The sequence below is a fragment of the Vicugna pacos genome, chromosome 25, assembly GCF_048564905.1.
Source record: "Vicugna pacos chromosome 25, VicPac4, whole genome shotgun sequence".
Classification (NCBI taxonomy): Eukaryota; Metazoa; Chordata; class Mammalia; order Artiodactyla; family Camelidae; genus Vicugna; species Vicugna pacos.
The window spans coordinates 16,790,275-16,815,395 of NC_133011.1; the positions used below are offsets into that span (position 1 = coordinate 16,790,275).

Genomic DNA, 25,121 nt, shown 5'->3' on the forward strand with positions numbered 1-25,121 from the left:
GTCAAGGACATCTCTGTCGTGTTCACCCCTTTATCTTGGCCTGGCTCAGCTACCTGTCTTTGGCAGCAATACAGGTAATCCACCTGCCGACCAAGAAGAGTGGATGAAAGAAATGATAAGCAAAGAGGATGTAAAGAAACTTCAAGACGAGAGGAGGAAGTGAACATTTCTGACCGGGGTAAAAAGCTTATTAATTTCCCACAGGGACCCAGGATATAACTGGTCTCCTTCTGCCTCACCCCCAGGGAACATGAAGACTCTGCACTGGCCAACCTTAGAGTAGAGGGAAGGAAAGTGGGTGCTGTTCGGCTTTGTAAATGACCACCCAGCCTCCCTGGGCCTGCTCTCTTCATTAGTAATAAGTAAATATGTGACTCTTGTCAGTTTACCAGAGGTGGCCAGGAGGAAAACTCTGGAGAAGAGATCAGTCAACTCAGCCCAAGGCCCGTCATATCCTCTGTGGTTCCCAGCACCCATGCCACGCACAACCCAGCATCACCAGAAGGGGGCGCCAGTCTGCACATTCACACACCAACAAGCTCTACCCAAAGGAGGCTCTCTCTCTCTCTCTCTCTCTCTCTCTCTATATCTATATAAAGCCTGGCTCCACCTCTCACTAGCTGTGTTCTTGGCCAAGTGTTTTTAATCTCTCTAACCCTTAGTTTCCTTATTGATGTATGTATGCATATACATATATACGTGTGTGTGTGTGTGTGTGTGTGTGTGTGTGTAGTTAATTTATTGTTTAACAAGAATTTATCGAGCATCTGCCACATGCCGTGCGTCAGTCCCTGCTCTAGGTGGATGCCTCCTACCTTGTAGGGTTGTTGTGAAGTTGAAATGAATGAGACGTGAAATGCATGGAAAGTACTTGACATGCTCATAAATGTTCATCTTATAATTATGATTAATAATGCAATGTTTCCTAAACCTTACTGTGCATAAGGGTCACCTGGGAAGTTGAATAATAGTGCAGATTTCTGGGCAACACTCACAGAAATTCCACTTCAGAAGGTGTGGGGAACCCAGGAATCTGCATTTTAGGTAATCACCATCGATGACTGTGCAGCAGATGGTCAAGGACGATGCTGTGAGGAGGAGCGCTCCAAACACAAAAGACCCTCTCTCAAGTCCAGGCTAACTGCAAGCACTTTTCCTCAATGGGAGTGGGAGGTGAGTGGGTGGAAGGTGAGGTGGACAGGCCACCAACGCAAGGAGTTAATTCAAGGGCAAGGTTCACAGGAGAGAAGCGTTTAACTTACAGAGTGGCCTGCCCTCCATGGCTCTCCAGAAGCACTCTCCTGGGCAAAATGCACTTTCAGAGGACAGGAAGGGAAGAGGGGGACCTACGGAATGCGGAAGTTGTTTCAAACTGGGCCAGTTCCAGCCAAACTCACGTGCACGTGGGTTGGTTTCTAAAGCGAGTAGGATACTTAGCAGTTGGCCCATGGTTTGAAGTCCTCCTAATCCTGTTTTAAAGCATCAGGGCCCAACAGTTTGGAATTGGGGATGTCAGACACCATTCAGCAACGAGAAACACTGGCTCATCGCATCAGCCCTAACCTGCTGCCTCTGCTGTGGTCGAGTCGTCCCTGGCTGACCTGCTGAATGTCACCAAAAGGAACCACACGGAACCAGCAGCAGTGCGGCCCTTCAGTCTTGAAGGCCAGTCCTTTCCGCACTGCCTCCTGCTGAACAGGTCGAGGAAGGATTGCATCCACAGTGACCATGAACTTCATTCAGGGTGGGGGCCTGGTAATAACAAGAGCAAATCCTCCCTGAAGAATTTTCCAGTCTCTTAAGATGCTCCTCATCTTTGATTTCTTGTCAAATTTACTGAACTGAATTTCTGTCCCTTTAACAAGGCCAGCTGGAGAGACCGCTGCTTCTATTTAAGGAGAAGGGTTTATCCAGTGTTGACCAAAATAAGGTGCCTGCCCTCCGTGTCTGGCAGGAAAACCTGTCAGGGAGAAGCAGCGCTCGAGGTGGCAGTGGTGGGCTGGGAGCAGGGGTGTCACTGTGGGGACAGTTTGACAGGGTTGTGGAAGGAGGTGATGAAGAGGTGGGAGGGACAACTGACATGCCGCCAACACTACAAAGTCAGCACAGGGCTAGGATTTGTCTCTGTAACGCCAAGCCCAGAATATAAGAAGGAAGGGAAGGATGGATCTTTTACAAAACCCCTCATTCTCCACTCTCGGTGAGGTGGTGCTGCCTGCAAGCAGTTCGAGACCATGAATGGAACAAAAGCACCCGCTTGCTGGGAAGAAGATGACAGCACTTACAACTTACTGCAGAGACGTGCACGAGGGTTCTAAACAGCCTTCCTCCCTCTGCTTGCCTTCCCTTCTTTTCTTTTCTCTTTTCTTTTCCTCCCTCCCTTCCTTCCTTCACAGTCCATAAGCAGTTTTTAAAATTGACTTCAGGACCTCCCAGCCTTGACTGCCTCCCCCCATCCTTGTCACCGTCACCGCCAGGTGACAACCTCCAGGTCACACCATAGTGTCTGCTCTCCGAGCACAGGCTCCTGGGAGTGCCACCACCCACAATCCACACTGAAGTTGCATCCCACACCTGCCTCACCCCCTTGACCTTCCCCTTCACTCCATTCAAACAGGCCGCCAGCGGAGCCACCTCACTGGACCTCGTCAGCACTTGGCCCTGCTTCACTTGTAATATCTCGATGTCCTTTCACCTTAGTTCCTGAATAATCTATCGCCTCCCTCTTTCTCCCTGGCATTTTCAATCCCCATGTAGTTGTTTCTCTTCACTTTTTATGAGTTAATATGGTTTAGGAACCTCCGTTACTAGCTGTGTGACCTTGGAAAAGGCACTTAGCCTCTCTGTGTCTGACTTACCTCTATGGAAAGAGAATGATAATCATATCTCTCACAGAGTTGTTGCAAGGATTATGCAAATTCATATGTGCAAAGCATGTAAAAAGTAGTGCGTAGCATTCAGTAAGCATTTAAAAAAATTGTTACAATTTTTATTTTTCTTCTCATGATCACCCTCTCTGAACCACATCTGGGTCCCAACACATGTCAGGGAGGGCTTGGAGCAGGGACCAGGCGTGAGGGGGGAGCTGTGGTGTGGGGTGTGCGTGGCAATCACGGATTTGAAACAAGCAAGAAAATAAACAGAAGAAGATTCTGACAGAGGGTAGTAAAGACTCTTCCTCCTCCCTCTAGATTATAAATCAATGAGTAAATCCTCAGACCTGGGCTGTATTGACTGAACTCCCCAATTTGACAGGAAAGCCTCAAGCACACTAAACAATAGAGAGCTAATTACTGACCCTTCTCCTAGGGTACAGGGCTCATAAAGAACGCGCTTGGGACACATCTCCACAAGGGGGAGGTAACATTAGTTCATATCTGGACGTCCCACGGCTCTCCCTACACCTGGCAAATGTCAGGTGGAGACGCTGACCCTGTTTTCAGAAAGAGGGGAATGTCAGGATGGACCTAAATTAGGTGCTAAAATAGGGCAGCAAAGGAAAACACTATTTTCTGCTGGAAGGATTAAGATTCCATGGAGACGCTCACTGAACTAGCTCGCCTTTGACACGATTCACAACTATCCAAGGAGGAGGGGTTGTAGAGACAGGCATCCGGGGTGAAGGGAACAGCACAGGAGCAGCAACGGCCGGAGTGAGGCAGGAAAGGTAATTTAGAAGCAGGGTAGTTTAAAATCCTTTTTAGACATGGACCCTAAAGTTTTATTGGACACACAGACCTTTTTAATTTCTAACATTCCTACTTTTGCTTCTCTGAGAAACATGCAAACATGTGACCTTCTTCAGAGAGGTGGATATAAAAGAGAAGGAGACGTGTATTTCCTGCTCCGGTGATACGACAGTCACAGTTTGGGTTTGGCTTAGGTCACTGCATGACCCTGCCCCTTAGCTTTGGCAATGAGACCAGCCCATGACCCTGAGACGCTGACCCAGTTACTGGATTATGCACATAACCTTACTGAGGGAGAAGAAAACTTCTGTCGCTCAGGAAGTAAGAACCTAGCTCTAAGACCAAACACTGGGTTTGAGTCACGGGTGAAGGCGTATCTGAGTTTTAAACCGGCCCCTCTCCGTCTTACAGAAGGGGAAGCTGCTGTACAAAAGTCTCTGTATCTGACACAGCTGCTTTGCTTTAGAAATGTTACGTTAAAGCCAAAGTAAAGACGTCCGTCTTCTGATCTGCATCTCAGCATCTACGTGTTAGAGCTGACATTCTGGGGCTTCAAAACGTCTTTGTGAATTTAAATAATTTGGACGGTGGAGCAGGTCAGGTTTTAAACCATCCTCTGCTCCTAAAGTCACCAATTGTCTTCTCATTCATCTAAGATAGTGGTTCTCAAAGTGTGGCCCCCAAACAGCAGCAACAGCATCGCCTGGGAACTTACAGCAATGCGGGTTCTCTGATGCCTCCCCCCACCCCGCCCCCGCTCCCCAGCCCCCGACCCATGGAGTCAGCAACTCAGAGGCAGGGCCCGGGCTCAGTAACCTGCTGCAACAAGCCCTTCGGGTATCTGAACACTAAAGTTTGAGAGCCGCTGTTCTAACACACCCTCTGACTGAGATCACTCACGTATCGGTTTCCTGGACGGCTGCCCCGGAGAAACAGAGCGGCAGGCTTGACTGTGATTTAAAATATAGCTGCGCATCACAGCATACATTTGGGGAATCATTTTTACAAATTTCACATTCCAAATGAGTCAATTTCTCACTTTACTTGGCATAATACTGAGTGTTACTAACCATGATTCATATAATTGACAATACAGACTTAGCTGTGGAGTAAAAGCAGATCCTAGCACTGGTGGGTTCCGAGAGAAAACACCTGATCTTTCATTTAATGACAATATGACTTTGGCAATCGATTAACCTCTTTACACCTCAGTTTCCTCACTCTAAAGAGGGATCCCACGCCAACGCTGTGAGGACTGAGTGATAGAATGGGGACTGCTGTTAAGTGCATATTCATATTCATCATTATGATTATTAGCCTATTATCCCTATGTTTTCTATATGCTAAACACTAGTTTCTCTAAGCATTCTTGCATGGGGGCACCATAGATTTTTTTTAAGGTGCTATGACTTAAATAAGAAAGTGAAGAGTTTTTTACATGACTAAACTCTTATACAAGGGATGAGTTTATCACAGATCACCCAGCTTCTCTCAGTAATGGTCAGAAATGACTTATGTGTTCACACGCTGTTCCATCTGCTTTACCTGTATTCCCATTTAACCCTCACATCAAGCCTACGAGACAGGTACAATTCTACTCCTATTTTACAGATGCCAGAAGGAGAGAGCCAGTACTTGCTCAAGGTTATACAATTCATACACAGTGAAGCTGGATTTGAAGGCATTTAGGCTTGAGAAATACCACAATAATAAATGCATCAAAATTGGCCTTGAACACTAAGAATGCGCACCTGCACAAAACTTCAAAAGTTGGGGAAATTTTATTTTCCCCATAAGTGCTGTTTGCTTGCTCTTGCAAAGGGCTTGCTGAAACCTTTGATAATTTATTTACACACCGTCTGCAGCAGGGTTCTTAATCAGAGTACTGCCCTCTGCATCCCTTCCCAGAGAGCAGACAATCGGTGAACACCCACCACGCTAGCCAGGAGGCTGCTCTCTTTTATTTTTTTTTTTTAAGCACATGAACCCTTGGGGCTGAGCCACTCACCTGTTATCAACAAACATAACAGAACTGACTCCTCGTTCTTGCAATGAAAAGTTAACATATTGTGAATACACTTAAAAGATAGCCATTTTAAGACGTCTCATGGGTAGGGGGTTCTGATGGTGTGTCTGAGGACCATCTGTACCAGTGTCACCCGGATACTTGCTGAAATTCCAGATTCTTGATTCAGACTCCAGATCTGCCAACGGACACTTCCTCAAATCATTCCCATAATACACGTTTTTACAAATGCCCAGGTGATCCTTTATGCACGCAAGTGCACTACATTTAAGAACCACTACAATGAATGGCTCTGGTTTTCAATATTTAACTGCAGATTGCGGCCACCTCCTCGGATCCATCTGTAGTAACTCCGTGATCTGTCTGCTTCTCCTCATCCTGAACACTCCACCCCAGGCTGTGATCATTTCCCACCGGGATTAGAAAACAGCCACACACTGTGTCCCAGCTGCTCGGCGTGGCCCCAAGCACTCCATCTTCACTCTGCTGTGGAGCATAAATCTCATTAGGTGATTCCCCGGTTGAAACCCTTTAATGGGGCCCATGTCCTTAAGATACAGTCCAAACTCCACAGCATGATTTATAAGCCCTCCATCATCTCCTTTGCCTGCCACGCCTGCACCCCCAGCCGGGGGAGCCACCGACATTTCCGGAAGACAGAACCACCATCATTTCACAGGAGCTGTTCCCTCTACCTGGGTTATTTTCCTGTCCCCTCTGGGCCTGACTAACCACTATCTGTTCTTCAGGTCTCAGGTTAGCCTTGACCTTTAAGCCCTTGCTTTATGCTCTCACCCGATCCAGAATTTTAACAGGCATTTACCTCACTGCACTGCCACCAACTGTCTGCAATTTCCCAGCACACTGTCAGCTCCTTGAGGGCTCTACCATGATTGCATCCCAGTGTCTAACTCAGCTTTGACGCATAGGAGCTGGTGTGGCCTTGAAAGATTGCACCACATTAAAAGTTCCTCCACACTTGGCATTCAGCAATGGCTCCTACAAAGGCTTTTCACTTAGTTACCTTCCTTGTTCTCTCCCTTTAGGTTGAGCTGACAGCCCCGTGTTATTTACAATTAGGATAAATGTTTCCTCCATTCCTACCTACATTCCATATGCCCAAATCTCTTAACATTTGTTTTCAGCCCCAAATTCAGCATGCAGAAACCTTGTAGTCTGGGAATACCTCTGTCTTGTTCATCACTTTATCCCCAAAGCCAGGCACGGTGCCTGGCAGAGAATAGACTCAGAAGAATATTTATTGGAAGGAAGAAAGGTCCTAAAAGAACTTAGAGATATGATTGTGGAAATACCACCAATTTTTGAGAAATCACAAAGGAAGAGAGATAGGTGGGTGGAAATGAACAAAAGTACACAGGTTATCAATGCAGAGGAAAAGATAATTTCTTGAAATCACAAATTGCTAAGTTTATTGTTGATCTCCAGTAAAACTGTAGAAAAGGCCCCTTAATAAGGCAAGTAGGAGCCAGCAAGAGTTTGTGAAGAACCAGATATTTAAACCAAAACAAAAAATGCTCACTTCCTTTTCTGATAGAGTTATGACTTTGGGTTGCCACCTCAATCACCTGCCTGGAATTCAGTAGACATCTAGTCACAACACTTAGGAAAGTCTTACCAACAAGGCTGACATGTGCCCTGGATGACAACACAGTCCAATCCCCAGAGGATGTGGACTAATGGATTGCCTGCCAACCCCACGGGAAATCTCTAGTAACGTGTCATCTGGCCCTGTCCCTGCCCTCATCCTATTTAACATGCTTTATTAATGACATGAATGAAAACATGAAAGGAATGGTGCTGACGGCAGACTAGAGACTACACCAGCCTGGAAGGGATAACTAATACAACAGGGGATGGAGACAGATACTAATGTTACTAGTTACTCTGCACTAAAAGCCTACTTTGTCTAGAACTCAACATCTGCTATTTTCTTTAATCCTTCCTCCTAAAGACAAACAGGGTATAGAAGAGGAAGCTGAGGTTCTGAGTGGTGATGAACCTTGCCCCAAGTCACAGAGCTAATAAGAGCAGAGCTGGCCTGTCTGACTCCAGAGTCAGCTTTCTTCACTCTGTTCACTCTGCTTGGGACCTCATCATCAGAATTTACAAAGATCTAAGAACTAGAAACCAAGGTGACAGCATTCAGTTCAGTCCATCTCAAATACGTGTTGAGCTGTGCACATACTAAGGCACTGGGGCAGAGGAGGGGGGACACGGAGAAGTACAGTTCTGGTGCTCAAGGCGCCTTTCCGAGACAAATAACTAGGATATGAGAGGACATGCTGAGTGCAGTGCAGATACAGGGCACTAAGGGACCACAGAAGAGGAAGAAATATTCTCAGCTAGAGTGAAGGGAAGCGGGCAGGGCCTGTGTCCTGGAAGAGGTACCACTTGAGATGGGCTCTGAGCACCAGGGAGAACATGACCAAGTGCTGGGGGTGCAGAAGGCAGCGGACCTTCGGTGAAAGGGGTGGCGTGAACTGAAACACAGAGGAAGGGAAACACAGAGCATCTGTAGAATATACTGAATCCCTTCTTTGGCTGGAGTACAGTGATCAGAAGATAAAACGTAGCCGAAAACACGAGTTGTAGCCAGAGAGCTGAGGAATGTGAAAGCTATGCTAAGGGCGTTTTCTCTAAAGGCAAGAGGGAGCCATGGTGAATTTTGAACAGGTTGTTAATATGAACAGAGTGATGCCTTATGGAGATTCTGGGGCAGCAATATCTGGAGGAGGGCCTGAGAAGGCAGGCAGGTGACTGTTACGAGGAGGCGGGCCATATGGTGAACAGGAAAGCCCTGACTGCAGAGGCCCTTTCCGCACGGCTCCTAGGTCCACATCATGAACTGCAGAGGTTTGAAATCATTTAAAACCCCAGGTCAACAAAGGATTTACAACAGGAAAAGCATACAGTACGTTAAACATTAAGAGACCCCTCATCTTACTCACTTGACGGCAGTGCTGCCCACATTAAAGAGCAACTGAATGGTGATAAGTGTCTTTCATACAACCAAAGAGCATAAAAAGAAAGCAGGAATTATCCCAGTCAAAGACGAGGAAAGAACGTCTCTCATGTGGCCCAAGGACTATATGAAAAATTGAGTAATCTAATCAGAATGGATTGAGATGCTCTAAGATCAATGCTATATTTACCACCGTGTAATCCATCTTTAATGCAAATATTTTTTCATTTGCAAGTACAAATGTCAATAAAATAAAAATAAACAGGCTGGGTAAATTTTGGCAATTTCTAGCATCGGTACAGAATGTCAGAACAAAAGCGAATGGAGCAATGGAGGTCTCGTGGGGTTTGAATTCAGATATGTGTTCAAGGAACTAAAGCGAGAATCAGGGAGAGAGAGCATAGTGAAGTCACATGGAAATGTTTCCAGGAGAAAGCCTGGCAACACAACAGAGAATTTCTGGGTCAGGGATGGGCTCTGAGGAAAGCAGGTGCAAGGCAGGTGGAACAGCTCTCGCAGTCTCGCCAGTGGAGCCCAGCACCTCCCGGGGAGGGGACTTCACCCAGGACGCTGCAGTGAAGTCCCTGGCAGCCTTCGGAGCTGGGTGCTCGCTAGGCAGAGACCAGGCAGCCTGCAAGCCAGCTGGGCTTCCAGCAGCAAGCTCCTACCCCACTGTTTAACCCACTGAAAACTATTTAAACCCTCAAGCTTTTGAACCAAATGTTTGCGAATGTCCCCCTGAAAACGTTCTCTACTGATTCTCGCACAGTGCACAGCATTTAAAAAGAATGAAGCGCACTCACGATTAGATTCTGCTCCGCACACAAATCATGCTCTGCATTTCCACGGACTTGTTTAATGGAACCTTCCCCAGGATCTCAACTTGAAGTCTGGCACGGAGCACGCGTTCCCCAGCCAACCGTCTGCTTGCCAGGCTACTCTGCCCCACCCCCGACACAAGTTCGCTCTTAAACTCAAGTGTACTCAGTGTTCCCTAGTCTCTCCACCTCTCTGCCCCACCCCACACTGTTCTAAGGAAAACCAACACAGAATTAAAAAGCAAAGCAGACTATTACACACATATTAAGGTCACTTTCTCTTTTGGACCATTTTATGGCAGTAAAATGAAGAGGGTAAGTAGGAAATGGTAGTTTGGAAGCAACCTCAAACAGTTAAATAGTATGATTCCTTTCTGTAGCTTACATCGATAACACCCCAAAGAGACAAAATCAACAAGGCTTGAAAAGAACAAACCCACTGAAATTGAATTCCAGTATCTCTTTGGTGTTATAGCATCGCAGAAATATCTTCTAGGCTCTAGAAGGGCACATCCATTTACTTGCAAATATCTAGTGAGGACCTAGAAAGTTCTAGGCACTGTACTAATTATGGAGAGCATGAAGGGAGACGGCTCTGTGTTTAAATTTTACCCTTGTGCTCCAACATATTTTTAGGGCCACAAATCTGAGGTGGTAGAAATTATTTTTAAAGTGCAAGGAATTGATAAAACACACATTTCAACATAGTGGTTACCTCTGGGGAAAGGCAGATAATGGGATCTGGGAGAGCAGGCAGGCAGCTTCAGTGGTGCTAATTTTTAAAGTGCTTGCTTTATTGCTATACTGCATAGCTTACATATATGTTATACCTGTTCTTTATATATACAGATAATATGCATTATATATACATAATATTTAAAGAGAAATAAAGAAGCAGAAATAAATTAAAAATAAAAAATAATAAAATGGGGGGGTGGGAAGAAGGAAGGAGGAGAAAAAACATGGTCCACATCCTGAAGAGGCTCCCATTCTAGTAAAGAGCCATCTAAAACATGTGTTAAATATAACATGGTAACCATAACAATAGAATTAAAAAAAAAAAACCTCTAAGGAAGTACATAGTACTAAAGTTAACGGCAAAGGCATGTAAAGTTCAGATCCCCAAGTGTCTCTGTACTTAAAAACCTGGCTTTACCCTTTCTAAGTGTCAACATGGCATTACTTTCCCTGGGACTCTTCCCGGAACCCCAGAGTCTGGGCTCCATGGTCCTCCTCTGTGTACTCACAGAACCCGTACTTCCCTGGAAACACACTACATCACATGGCACATGGAACCCGGGGTTTACTGCCGAATCCCACTGCCTGGCTCACTGGCTGGCACATCAATAAATAGTTGTTGATAAAATGAATGAGTACCATTACTGGGTTCGGTTCTGTTCAATGGTGGCTGAGACTGAAGAGAAAAGGAAGGGGTGGAAATGCTAAGTTGGAGAGTCCTATCCCAAACTCAGGAATGCTCGGCTTTGCACACCCCTTCACTGTCCCTGGTGAGCTGGATGTGACAGTACAGGAGACACCGGCACTGCCCGCAGATCCTGGACTACACTTTGTACTTGCTGAGGCTTCTTTGCCTGGATCCTTCACTTCCTCCACAAACAATGCTGGATGGCACGCAGTCACCCAGTATCATGTTCAGGCACAGCCTCCATCTCTCAAGAGCAGTCAGGCCCGCCAGTCGCCTGGACAGAAATCAGATCTTCCTGGCAGAGTCCGGCAAAGCCTGCCTTTCTCAGCCACAGGGGTGGGTGAGCACAAAAAGCCAAAGATTCGGCAAGATCCAGTTTTCCTGCCACCACACAAGACGAGGGAACGTCTCTCCCTCTGAAACTGCCACAAACTCCATCAGATGAAAAAGGACTCGGCAAAGAGGACTGTCAACTGGCAAACAGGACTCAGAATGCTCCGAAGATGTCAACAAAAGGATGTGCTCCCTGACTCATGACAGCAGCACCAAGGACCTGACAAACACCTGACAAATGGGGCGTTGTCAGAGCATGTGCCTGTCTGACTAATAACCATGGAAAAAGAAAGTGGAGCAACATTCTGGTCACAGACCAGCATCAGGTAGCGAAAAGGTCACCATGCTAGTGGGAATGCTGCTAAGGACTTCATTTTTGCCTTGAGACATTGCAGGAGAAGACTTATTCCAGTTTATTTTCTGAGTCTTATTGCATCTGAAATCATGTTAAGCAAAATATATTGGGCTGTATGTTTGGACATACATTAAGTCCCAAGTTCCCAGCCTCCAGAGACCTCATGTTAAAACGCACCCTACAAATGTCCTCCCCTTTTCCTCCACGTGAGCAAATTGGTATCGTCCTTGCCCCACATGCCACGTTCCTTCCAGGGCAAACAGATGGAAGGGAGAGAACATGCCAGAAAGAAGAAATGTAAAATGAAAATGACATTACAGTAAAAATAAAGCTGCAAAATATTATCTGGGTCAACTCTTCATGTGTTTTAAAATCAGCACCAGCAGGCTCTGCACATATGGCATTGGTTTTATATTTTTCTTGGTTCAGATGTCACACAGGATTAGTGCAAAAGGAAAAATCCCAGCATGGGGCCTATTTTTATACAGATTAATCAATCATTTCCCATCGTGTCCTCTCTCATCAGTCCTCAGACTTTCAACTTAACCAAACTGCTCTCTTTTCAAAATATGTCATATATTGCACCTCTGAACGGAATCCCTTCAGGAAAGGAAGTGAGCTTAAAACTCAAACCTAGGTTTCGAAATGTCACATTTTCAGTTCATATTATAAAAATTAACTAGACTTATGCTGGGTCCCAGCCCCTTTTTATCTTACATAACCGTTGTGGAATCCTACATCTCCATTAGGGGCAGCAAAATGAATTGGCAAACATTTTATTATATAGAGATAGATACAGCCATTTAACAAAAACAGAAAGCCACACATCTGAACAGAGAAAACTACTGTATATTTCATGTTTTGTTTTGTTAGCTACACGTTCATGTACATTGAATGTCATAATTCCATCAGAATACCAAGCACATAGTTACGGTCTTAGTAAGCATTTGCTAGGCAATTTGATAGGCTGAATGGAATCAAACAAAAGAATTGTTCAAGCTCTTAGCTATGGCCTCCCTTAACTACAAGGCCTTTGTAAAACTGATGAGGATGACGCTCACGGTGATCACACAACAGCAGTGACCGTGTAGTGTATGTCCTGTACCTCTGATGATGTCATTGAATTTTCAAAGCAGCCTTATGTCACAGGTACTATTATTATCCCGCTATACAGATGAGGAAACTGAGAGGACATTTCAATATTTTGAGATTGAAAAAAATCCCATATGACGCTGGTTTTCAGAGATGGACAGGAGAATTCATCACATCACAAACACATGGAAAAGGGAAATGGAGCCCTCTACTACCAGTGAGGTGAAAAACTTTGGAGACGCCGTCATTGACATGGTTTCCAGGTCTCTGAAACCATGATGATTACAGAGTCCATCATGCACCCTTACTTGTCTGCTGCCCCTTTGATGGGTGGAAATTATATTTATGAAACATGACCTCAGTGACAAAGGGCCAGAGGAATCATCAGTACACTCACATCCTCAAAGGGTGGTACCTTTTCACCATTTGAGGCAGTTAAAATTGAGCCATGACTAACAGTTGGAAGAGATGACATCACACTGGTTGTCCTTTGCATGAATGGTTGGTTGTGAGTCCAGAAAACAGGAGACATTTACAATCTAGTGTACTACTCTGTGCTCACTCTTTCGTACGATTAAAAATTAATCTCTTTCTTTACCAATACATGACACGTTCTGCTTTTTGTTTAGAGCTCTTAGGTGACAGCTATCAACTATGGACAGTCTGAAAATCTAATTTTACACAATTTGAAAGTTATTGAGCCAGAGCAGGGGTTACCACAGGTATAGTTTTTTGTTTCCACTAATTAATTTTACCACCACAGGCATTAATCATTTGCCCAGCAGATGAAAATCAGTTTACGATGACTCATGTGTTTTACAACATTGCAAACCCACCCCCTTATGTTCTTGGAATGTACACTAAAGAGGAAGTGTTAGAGCAAACCAGTTAATAAAAAGAAAACTCTTCTACATCCCAATGCCAGGGACAGGAAGAGTTTGAGAATTTCTGCTGGATGCTACACGAGAAAAGTAAATTAAAACTGATCAGAGATAGTCTCTGAATAATTTTCATGGTGAACTGGCAGACATGAACACATGAGCAAGATCTCTCTCGATAATAAATACATCAGTCTTCAGCCTACACGGAGGCCTACTGCAAACTATGTGCGGTGCCAATTAGCATTAATCGTGGCTGTGCTCATCTATTCCCACAGCACACCCCTGAGTAAGGCCAAGCTCTGCATTTACACATGCAGCCTGCAATAAATGAGCATTCAAAAATGTAATTCTCCATGGTCAATCTTTTTCACTTTGGCTTCAACTTGCAGACTCACAAATGATCAGGAGTATTTAAAACAATATATGTGTGTATTTTAAAAAGTTTAACCCCAGATTTCATGTTCAGAATTTCTGAAAGGCAGAGCTGATGTTTTTAGACTACATTTTTAGCCTACCACCACTAACTTGACACACCCATACACACAAAGAGCATATCCTCTGGGATCCAATATAATTATTTACTTACTGTGACTAATATGACTTACTTAGAAGGTAAGCTCCGTAGACTTTCATGGCAAACACTGCCTCTGCAAACAGCCTCCCACCACAGGCTGGGGTTTGTCTTGTGCAGAAATATAGTGTGTGCTGCTCAGCTCATCTCTCCGTGGAGTACAGTCTCAGAGTGGGGTATCCATGGAGACCGAGCCTCCTACATGTGCAGGGCAAGGAAGTTACTCTGCTGGGCACCATAGCAACAGGAGGCAGAGGGAGGTTGGCCAATCAGGGAAGAGCACAGGAGCTTCTCCCTGGTGACTGCAGTGTTTCAAATGAAACCATCGCCCTCATGAATGGACACAAAGCATTTAAGGAAACATCAAATTGTCAAACAGAAGTAAATGCCTACACAACAGTCAAGGCTAATCCTTTGACAATTATGGAGCAAAAAAAAACCCACTTGGAGCCTTTCTACCATGTTTATATCCCAAGAGCAAGGAAGAAATGACATCCAAAACCCCACATATTCCTAAATTTAATGGCAAGCATGTGACGCTCTGAGGCAAATACTTGGTGTACTGCATGAATTCCAGCTATTTAAATATGCAAGGCACTGCACAGTGGTTCCCTTGTTCTGAAGGAAGAAAATGGAATCGAGGGCTCTCTGGGACAACTGTTGGCACAGTCCTTCCAAAGAGGAGTCTGCTTAGAGTAAATCTGTTTATTAAGCTTCTGCTAGAGGCCTCCATTTCATCCGAATAATTCTTACTAGGAAGGCATCCATGATAAAATAGGACCAATGCAGACAAGACAATAAGTGAACATTCAAATGCCTTAAAGTCGTGCAATCTGTAAACTCTCCTCATTTCTCACGTAATAACAGTAATGCTCATTAATTGAGCACATACTGTAGACCAAGCAAGTACCGTCACTACAAGCACAGCTTCTTGCCCAATGCTGACCCTGAATTCTGCAAAGATACAGGATGTGCATGTTTGCCTTAGTGCTATGAGGTATTTACTTGATGCATATACAGGCACAGCTCATTTATTGCACTTTGCAGATACTGCATTTTTTTAATAAATTGAAGATATGTGATAACTATGTGTTGTCAGATGATGATTTGCATTTTATAGCATAAAGTATTTTTAAATTAAGACACGTTTATTTTTAAGGCATAAAGCTACTGCACGTTTAATAGACTACAATACAGTGTAAATATAACTTTTACATGCATTGGGAAACCAAAAAATTCATATGACTCACTTTATCACAACATTCACTTTATTGCTGTGGTCTGGAACCAAACCCACAACATATCTGAGGTAGGCCTGTACTCTGCTATTTACTTAACATATTTTATGATTCTCACAGCAACCTGAGAAAAATAAGTATTAACAGTTCCTCTGTATTATAAAAAAAAGAGAAAACATTTCCTTACGTTTACAAAAGAAATTCTTATGCCCACTGACTCCCCCTCCCCCGCACTGCTCTGCAGGTGCCCCGGCCCACCCTATTCAATGTCTAACTATAAGGTGAGGTGCCCTCCTCCCATGATTACCTCTCAGAAAAGAAAGCTCCTTATACTAAAGTCTTTCTGAAGCCTCTTATTACAGAGCTCTTTCTTGTAATTACCTTCTTTGAACAAAAAGCGTCATTTGAAAAAGGCACATCAGTCTGATTTGACCTCAGTCAGTGCTGGTCAGGGCTGCCTTCAGAGGTCGACTGATGCGATTACTAAAATGCAGGAGGCCAAGAAATTCAAAGCCAGATTTTGTAATTATTCCCATGGTCTGACTCCTCCAGCCTTTTAAAGATTACTTTAAACAGCAATAGTCAACAGTTAGGTTGTAGGGATTGGGAAAAAAGAAAATTCCTTGCTAACAGAACTCAGTAACTGAATAGCTTTGGGTAGTGAAGGAAATTCGCATTCCATCTACAGGAAAACAGAAAACCCAGCTGTCCCCATGCTATACACAGATGTTGTGACACCCTGTTAGTTGTCCTCCAATGGCCACCTCCACTCTCCCCTTCTTCCATAATAATAGGTGCCCATTTGACTAAGATGTCCTGGGATATAATTAGAAATGATATGTGCCACTTCTGTGTCCTGACCTGAAAATGCCTAAGTGGGTATCCCCTGGTCCCGTTCCCACTTCCCTTGGCCTGGGAGAGGACAGCCAGCCTGACAGAGTTGCCTACCGGCCTGGACCACCCATCACCTGTGCCCTGTTGTACAGAAGACAGATCAACTTCTGTCTAATTTTAACCTCTGGATTTGGGAGCCTCTTTTTACAGTAACCTAACTCATACCCTCACAGTACTTGGAGGCTTAAAAATAGTGTCCAATGAGAACAGCAGGCATGACTTCAAAACTGCTTTATCTCAAACAAATTTGGTGGAAGTGAAGGAAATTTGCTCTAGACAAGACAGCTGAATTGCAAAGCAGCTCTAAGGATAAGCAAGACAATACATTTTTTATATTAACTATAAATAATAAAATCAATGCTTCTACATTAATAGCACAGTATAAATTGGTGTATTTAACTAAAAAATAAATTTAAAAAATTTATCAGATATTGACTACTTCATCCATCTGTAAAGGTTTACTGGAGTTAGCAAATAAAATGTTTCTAATCTCATTAGGAAAGTGTGGGACCGTATATTCTGTCATCTGCACTGTATCCCCACACTTTCCCCTTTTTCACTGCCTCTCCCAGTGGGTTCCCATTGCTCTAATGATACAGATCTCACCTGCTACCACTCGCTTCCCTTCTTAGCTCACTGCTCTGCCCACTGCCTCCCCAGGTGCGAAGAAATATGGATGGCTAAGTTCTCAGCTCAGATGTCACCTCCCCAGACACTCCCTGTCCCAGTCATCTCTAGCATTACCTTGTCTTTCTTGTCACTGTCTGAACTCATCTTGTTTGTCTGCTTGTGTATCAGCCATCACTCCGTGCTAAAGACAGGCTCCAAGAGAACAGGCATCTTGTTTGTTTATTTCCACTTCTCTATCCCTGATGCCTGAAACAACGGTGTCAGCACAGTGTAAATGCTTCATAAATCTTTGTTGAGTGAATGACCGAAAGCCGGTCAATCAATGTCCACCTGGGATTCAGGCTGAGGTTTAGCAGAAACCTTACACATGGTCAAGTGAGGGTGGCCGTCCTTTAGACTCACACACAATGATCACCTCCCTGCAATGCCACAAACATTCTTGTCCATGCATCTAGGAATGCAAGCCCACTGCAGCCAGCTTCCTGAAGCCCAGCTCACTGATCCACAGCCTGTATTTAAGAGGCTTACTGTTGTCCCTTGGCAGCGAGCAGACACAGGTTCAGGTGGCAGAAGACCTTAACTTACTAAATTACCCAAGTGAACTTACTGTGGTGTTCAACACATAACTTTTGTCAATAACCCTGCAATCTACCCAGATGCCACACGACAAACTATAATGACAAAGAAGACAGAGAGGTCAGGGTACTTATCCCTCTGGCTCCTTTCTCATCAGGTGCTTTGTTCCTCTACCCAAGCGCGTCGTCCCCTCCCGCGCAGCCTGGCGTTCTCTCGCCCTGGGTTCTGGGTAACTGGACCTTCCTCTGGCCCCGCCGGGACGTGGGAAGGGCTCCAAGCTGCTGCCATCGCCTTCCTTGCTGGATCTCCTCAGTCACACCCACTCCTCTGCAGGCAGTCTCTTCAATAAACTCTGCTCAATTAGACTCCCCAAAGCCAAATCTAAAGCCTGTATCTGCATGATTTAGTTTATAGGTTTGTGTGTGCAAGAAGTTTCCAGGTTTATTTCTCTCCCGTTGGTAGTCGATAAATATGTTTAATGCTGGGCGTGTGGTCTGCTAGCGCGTCTGCTATGTAAGAGAGACCAATAATGCTTCATTCTCAACACGCCAGAGCACTCAGGAAGCATCTGGCAGGCCCCCAGATCGGTAGCTAGAACACTGTCCCTGCAGTAAACCTTAGTAGACCTGGGATTGGAACGGCAGCCACCTTTGGGAAGAAGAGGATTCTAATTCACTAATTCTTAGGGGGAAAGCGATTAGCAGACCATTTGGCACCATTACATTGATTGGGTGCATTATCAGCAGCGTAGATGGGAGAAAGGCACGAGAGTAAACATGTAGCCCTGCCGTAAAGACAAACACTCAAGTCTGCTCGTCACACATACGCTTTTTTTCACTGGTCTGGTCTCTGCTGGGGAGAAGGGCTAGACTACACCCAGAAAACATGTTCACCATAAAGCATCCTCTGCTGTGTCCTGGGGGAACATTCTTTCTCTCAGAGTGAAAGAAAGTTTCAGAGATCTTCTTCAGCATCCATGCAAAAGCTCTTACTTAAGTTGACAAAACCTAATGATCTTTGGTTACGAAAGTATTCATGACAGGCAGGCAGCACATAAACTATGGTGACAAGTGGAGAAAGGACTAGTCCGTGGTTAAGTGGAAAACACTCGAGACCTTAACACGCCTTCGATGTTCTCATCCTCGTGGTTTATTTTACTGATCTGCATCCAAACAGCCTTCTGTGTTCAACTTTCTGTATTTCATTGTTGTTACTCTGAGGTTCAATGATTTTGTTATCAGCAACCGCCAGCATAATCTATATAGGGACTATATCAGTTAATTTACAGGGTTCTACAGATTTTTTTTTAAAAAACCCTCTTTTCTATCTTTCTCACGTATTACCCCCTTTCCCCAATTCAGTGAGTTATTTCTTGGAAGTCAGACCTTACAAGCTGTGCAGTGGTTAAGAGTTAGGAATAAGACTACGCTGTTTAAAATCGACACATCCAACTGTGCGACCTTGGATGAATTAACCTCTCTATGCCAGTTTCCCCAACTGTAAAACTGGGGATAATGAGATCCTTTTCTCACACTGATACTAGGATTAAATGAGTAAAGTGCTTGGAATTTTGCCTGGGACAGTCAGGGCTCAATAAGTATTAGCTAAAACAATTTTTAATCAAACTTCAGGGTCATGCAAGCCCACAGTTACTTTTAATATATTCTTCCAGATACCTTCAAAAGGCTTTCAGTATCTGAAATAGATTACAGCCTTTATTTGAGCCTGGGTTTTGCTGGAAGACCTTTGATTGAAACTGTAAGCTATTAGAATAAGTATTGCCTTGCCAAAGAATGTAGAAAGTTTCCATATAACCAAAATCTCTTTCAGCACTAAAATTTTAATTTTTCCGCTCCACAAAAATATTTCTAAAATGCTGAAGACATCTTCCTGCCCTCATACACATCATTTTCTGCCAACTCCACCATCACAATGACTCAGTCTGTCTCTAGAACGTTAATTATTGCATTAAGTGCTACAAAACATTTAAGGCCCTAGAACACTTTAAAGGCCACTGTGCTTTTAAGTGGTCTTTTGTCTGCTTTTTCATTTGTTCCCGTCTCTTTCCTCATTGTCAGGCCATCAGCTGTCAATTCATTCTCTTTTTAGTGCCCTCCTATGGCAAACACCCTTTCATTTTATGTGAACTGGGATAGAATTTTGTTTTAAATAAACAATAGGTCCTGTGTGACAGTTTGAAGGGTTTTCCTGTAAACAAAGTGCAAGGAATTTCTGGTAACTCTTTTAAGAGCAATACATGACCATTATTAACATTTTCTAAGGAATTACTTGGTGCCAGGTCCAATGTCAGGCATTTTACATCCTTTAGTGTATTTAACCTTCACAAAAGCCCATTTCACAGATTCAGAACACCAAGTTTCTGGGACATAACTAGTAGCTGAAGAGTGCACAGTTATAAGGGGGTGAGATGAAGATGTGAGCCTAGTGTACTGGACTCCTGAGGCCAGTGGTTAGAAAGTGTCCCCCCAGCCCTGCCCCACCCACACACACACACTTTTTTCTTGCCAGAAACAACAAGCTGGGTAACCTGGGGAGGAGCTGTGTAGATCTAAGCTCTTGACTCTCCTCTTTGTCGCTCAAGTTGTTCCACGCATGTCTGCCCCCACCCACTCCCACCCACCCTGTAAATTGTCTCGCTCTCTTCTGTTTCACAGAACTAACTGTGAAGTGACAGGGGTGATGCTCGTGATAAGCACAGAACATCTGCAGGCTATCAGCTGCGTGCGGAAGAGCCTCCATCTACTAAGGGAAGCAGCGCTGATTGATCACTTAACCCAGTTGGTGCCTTCTGAGTTTTCAAGTGAACGCCTCTGAATGTGGGAAATCGTCTTTTTAAAGTCACCCATCCTCCGTCATTGTTGTGAGGTCATTAGAGTTCACCTGGCCCGGTCTCCAATTTCAACAGCCTGGGCGGTGTCTGATGACCAGGGAATACTAACTTAGCTTGAATGCCCATGGCATGGCAGAGGTGACATCTTTCAAAAGCAGATTTCAACGTTTCAGTTTCTAAGTGTGGATTTCCTTTCAATTGGACTGGCCCTAACCATTTGCTCTTTACCTATCTCCTTAATCGGCAGGTTTTTTTTTTTAACTTTCACATTTTCTAATTATTTGTTTAAACTGTGTAATTGTTTGCCCAGCTCTCCAAAAAGCCTGGTGTTGGAAGGGATTTAGCACTTGCATTTGTAGAAAAATGATGCTGGGTCTTTTTCTTCTGTGGGTTAGGATGCTTCCCAGGTAGGAAATCAAGTCTTAAAGGAGGCCCAGGAACATCATTCAGGTACTGGCATAGAACTCCAATGAGGCCTTTCCTTTCTGGGTAAAAAAAATCTCATCAGGAAAACTGACTGTGAACTAAATACAGGAGAAGCTCCTGGGAGAAGGATGTGAACGCTGCAGATCCCTCAAAAAGTTCGCAATCAGAATGCCTTCATCCCTTCCCCTTTAATCGGCACTACTGACCAGATTTATCGTACAGTTTTCTGCCTTCAGTAAGGTCCATAGAGCAGGGATGATGCTGAGGTCTTCTTTGCCCAGCTCTCCCACGCTCTCCCACACTGAACAGCCTTCCCTGTACCCTCTATTCTCACTGAAGTATTTATGAACACCTATGTTATGACAGCCACTGTATTAGCTCTGGAGATTCAGTCCTGAGTGGTTATTGAATTGACTTGTAGATAAAAGGAAAACATGAAAAAGGCAAGGCTATAATCCAATTGGACTATAGGAATGTTTTCTTTTGCTTTTTGGTGGCAATTTTTAATTAAATCTGCATAGGCATTAAGTGACAGAAGCCAAAATGACAGAAGGCTCATTGCCTCCAAGAGGTTCCAGCACAAGTCCTGCCCGGGGGAGGCAGGGCTTTCCTGCTGTGTGTGCCGAGTGTCCTGCTGGAAAGGTGCGGGCGGCTCGGCTCCCTTTCTAAGCCCCTCCTGGAATCCTGGGACATCTTGACCTTCTCTTTCTGCATTAGATACTCAGCAAACATTATTAGCTCTTGGTCTGAATGACCAAAGGGTCATTTCAATGACTCCTTTCTGAGGTGAACAGCAGTTTCCAGAATCTAGAACAGTGGATCTAAAATTAAATGGGCGCAGGTTAATGTTAAACGGCCCTGGAGCATCTGTCTAAGAGACACTAATTGCTTGCTATTTTAATAAACTGGTATTGGTTCTAATGAGTCGATTTATTTTAAAAAAGTAGGGCGCACATCAAGAGTGGACAATGAGTTCAGGCTGTGGGGAGATGGCCACTTGGGGCTATGGAGGAGGAATGTATTAACCTGAGAGCAGTGTCTTCTTGTGGTTTAACAGATTATGATGCTGCATTTTTTAAATTCTGGAGTCACTCAGGGACCTCGTTTCCAGGATTTCCTCTCTTCATATTTGTGAGACTGACGGGTTTATCCTGCTGAAAGTTCAGAGAACGGTAGGTCACGGTGCAGACTGTTCTAAATACAAAGAGCTTACTTACAGAATTGGGTCCCACTCAAAAGCTCGAGCAATGTTTTTAGTGATGACATTAGGAATTTCAGGCAACTGAGAAATAAACTTTAGTTACGCCTCTGACCTTGACAAAATGCAAATAAATCAAAAGATCACAAGGTAAGCACTACTTAGGTGATGTTTGCCTATGAGCAATTAAATCAGAAGCGCTGACAAAAGAGGTGTTTCAGGCTCTGCCTCGGGGTCATTTAGGGATCCTAGATCCTAATAAAGGAGACCCATGAAACCTCAGAAACAGTATGTGATATTTTGTGCATATTTTTCTGGAGTATGGGTCCATTGCCTTCAGGATACTCCAAGGATCCATTAGTCAAAACAACATGAAGGCCATGGACACATACTCCAGAAAAATATGCACAAAATATCATATACTAGTTGAGGTTTCATGGGAAACTCTAATTCGAAAAGATGCATGCACCCCAATATTCATAGCAGCACTATTTACAATAGCCACGACAAAGAAGCAAACTAAAAGTCCATCAATTGATGACTAGATAAAGAAGATGTGGTATATATATGTGTATACACACACACACACACACATATATATATATACACACATACACACACACAATGGAATATTACTCAGTCATAAAAAGAAAGAAATAATGCCGTTTGCAGCAACATGGATAGACCAATGATCATACTAAGTAAAGTCAGACAAAGACAAATATATGATATCACTTATATGTGGAATCTAAAAAAATGATAAAAAATTAACTTATTTACAAACCAGAAATAGACTCATAGACATAGAAAGCAAACTTATGGTTACCAAATGGGAAAGGGCTGGGGGGCGGGGATAAATTAGGAGGTTGGGATTAACATAAAAAAAAACCCCAGCATGAAGAACAACTGTTCTTGCTTTCCTTCCTTCCTCCCTTCCCTCTCCTCTTCTTTTTTTTTTCCTTTTTTGTCTGCATTTTCTTCGTAAGGACATAAGCCTTAAACAATCTCAGCAAGACAAGTAGCTGGTTTTCAGTAAGTGAGTATCTTCCATAGGAACAGAGACTTGCTCACTGTGACTTCTCTATATACACATAGGGTCTTCAATCTTACATTAAGATACGATTATTCGTATGATTATTGAAACAAGGAAGGGCAAGTATAATCTCAACTGCCATTTAAACTTAGTTTGTTCCTGCTGTACCACACTTATTTCTTGTTTCACTGTTTCACTGTATTGCCATCACTGTAAAATGTTTTTGCAGTGAGGCTGGGGAGGAGAGGGAGGTGAATAACAAAAATGAAATAATTTCAGGTTGCACTCAAATCCTACAATACCGTCACAATAAAAATCTGCTTTTTCTTTGCAATCCATGAAGTTGACATTCTTTCTTGCACCATTTTATACTCTCAACCCCATAGCCTACCTTTGCTGTTGAGGTCAACAAATGTTGATTGTGCCCTCGATACACACCGGACCCTGTGTGCTAGGAATACAAAAAGAGGATGACAGGGCTTCTGCTCTTCAACTTACATTCTGTACATTAGAGAAGCAGACTTTATTGGTGACTACTTCTCAGTTAAAAGAAAATTGAGAGCATTTCTCCAAGGAAGATATACAAATGGCCAATAAGCACATGAAAAGATACTCATCATCTTTAGCCACTAGAGAAATATAAATCAAAAGCACAATGAAATACCACTTCACACTCATGAGAGTGGGTATAATAAAAAGACAGACAATAACAACTGTTAATAAGGATGCAGAGAAATTGAAACCTTTATACATTGCTGGTGGCAAGTAAAGTGGTGCAGCCAGTTGGGAAAACAGTTTGGCAATTCCTCAAAGAGTTAAACAGAGAGTGAGCATATGGCTTACCAATTTCATTCCTAGTTATATACCCAACAGAATTGAAAGCACGTACAAAAACTTATCATGTGAATCTTCATGGCACCATTATTCATGATAGCCCCAAAGTGGAAACAACCTAAATGTCCATTAACGGTGAATGGATAAGCAAAATGTGGTATGTCACCACACTAAGGCAAGATGTTAATAACAGGGGAAGCTGGAGGTAGGAGGAGTGAGGGGGTGTGTGAGAGCTCTCTGTGCTGTCTGCTCAATTTTTCTGTCAACCCAAAATTGCTTCCCAAAAGTCTACTTTAAAATGTGATATATCCATACAATGGAATATTACTGAGCCATAAAAAGAAAGAGGTACTAACACATGCTGCGTTGATGCACCTTGAACATATCATGCTAAGAAGCCGAACACAAAAGGCCACATGTTGTATGAGTCACTATACGAGATGCCCAGGACAGGCAAACCCATAGAGACAGAGGGTAGGTTAGTGGTTGCCAGGGGAGAAAGGAAGAGTGGACAGTGACTGCTCATGGGTATGGGGTTTTTTAGGGAGTGTGATGGAAATGTCCAGAAATTGGATAGTGGTGATGTTTGTGCAATCTTTTGAATATATTAAAACCAACTGAACTGTACATTTTAAAAGGGTGAATTATATGGTATGTAAATTGTATCTTAATTTAACAAAAGGACAACTGTGCTGAGGGAAGGAAGGCAGTTCTGACTGCTGAGTACACAAGGTAACGGTTTATCTCCTGGCTATAATTGTATGCCATTAACTCACTGTCTCCGTCTCAAGTATTGGGGGTACCCAACACCCTTTTTATCCACAATATCCATTTTTCTTTTCATATGCTGTCTTTTCCATTGTGTATCATTCCCTTTCTTTTTTATATTATTCCAAATCAAAAGAATATTAACAAATTCATCATGACTAACATTTGCCAGGAACTGTTAGGAAATAGCAGACTTCACACAGTACTTAAACTCTGAGCCCAAATGACATTCTCTTCAGTTGGCCAAGAACAAGATGAAGAAAAGACCATTAAGATATGCTATGCATATCACTTATTCAGGAAGAACAAAAACAGAGGGAGATGGAAGAGGACACAGGACCTTCCAATGGAAGCAGACAGAGGACCAAGCCCTGGCTCCATTGAAATAAAGCCATCTATAGCCCCTTGCACAACAAGCCATCACAGAACAAAAATTAGAAGACAAATGTGAGGAATGAGACTCACACAAGCCATTAATCTGTCTTTTCAGGCTCATAGA

At 43.6% G+C, this 25,121-nt stretch overlaps 1 protein-coding gene across 8 annotated transcripts in view; it reads right to left on the reverse strand.

The window, feature by feature from the left end:
- The window catches only part of SYBU (syntabulin), a 103,547-nt gene that overhangs the window by 18,476 nt on the left and 59,950 nt on the right, over positions 1–25,121 (reverse strand). For 3 of the 8 annotated variants that reach the window (XM_072949615.1, XM_072949614.1, XM_072949620.1), the window contains one exon: positions 23,412–23,471. The exons of 4 other annotated variants lie outside the window; for them this stretch is intronic. In XM_072949615.1, the coding sequence (XP_072805716.1) occupies positions 23,412–23,471 (60 nt within the window). Of the gene's footprint in view, positions 1–14,208; positions 14,480–23,411; positions 23,472–25,121 lie in introns of those variants that run through there. One more of the 8 variants, XM_031691260.2, reaches the window with a different exon arrangement.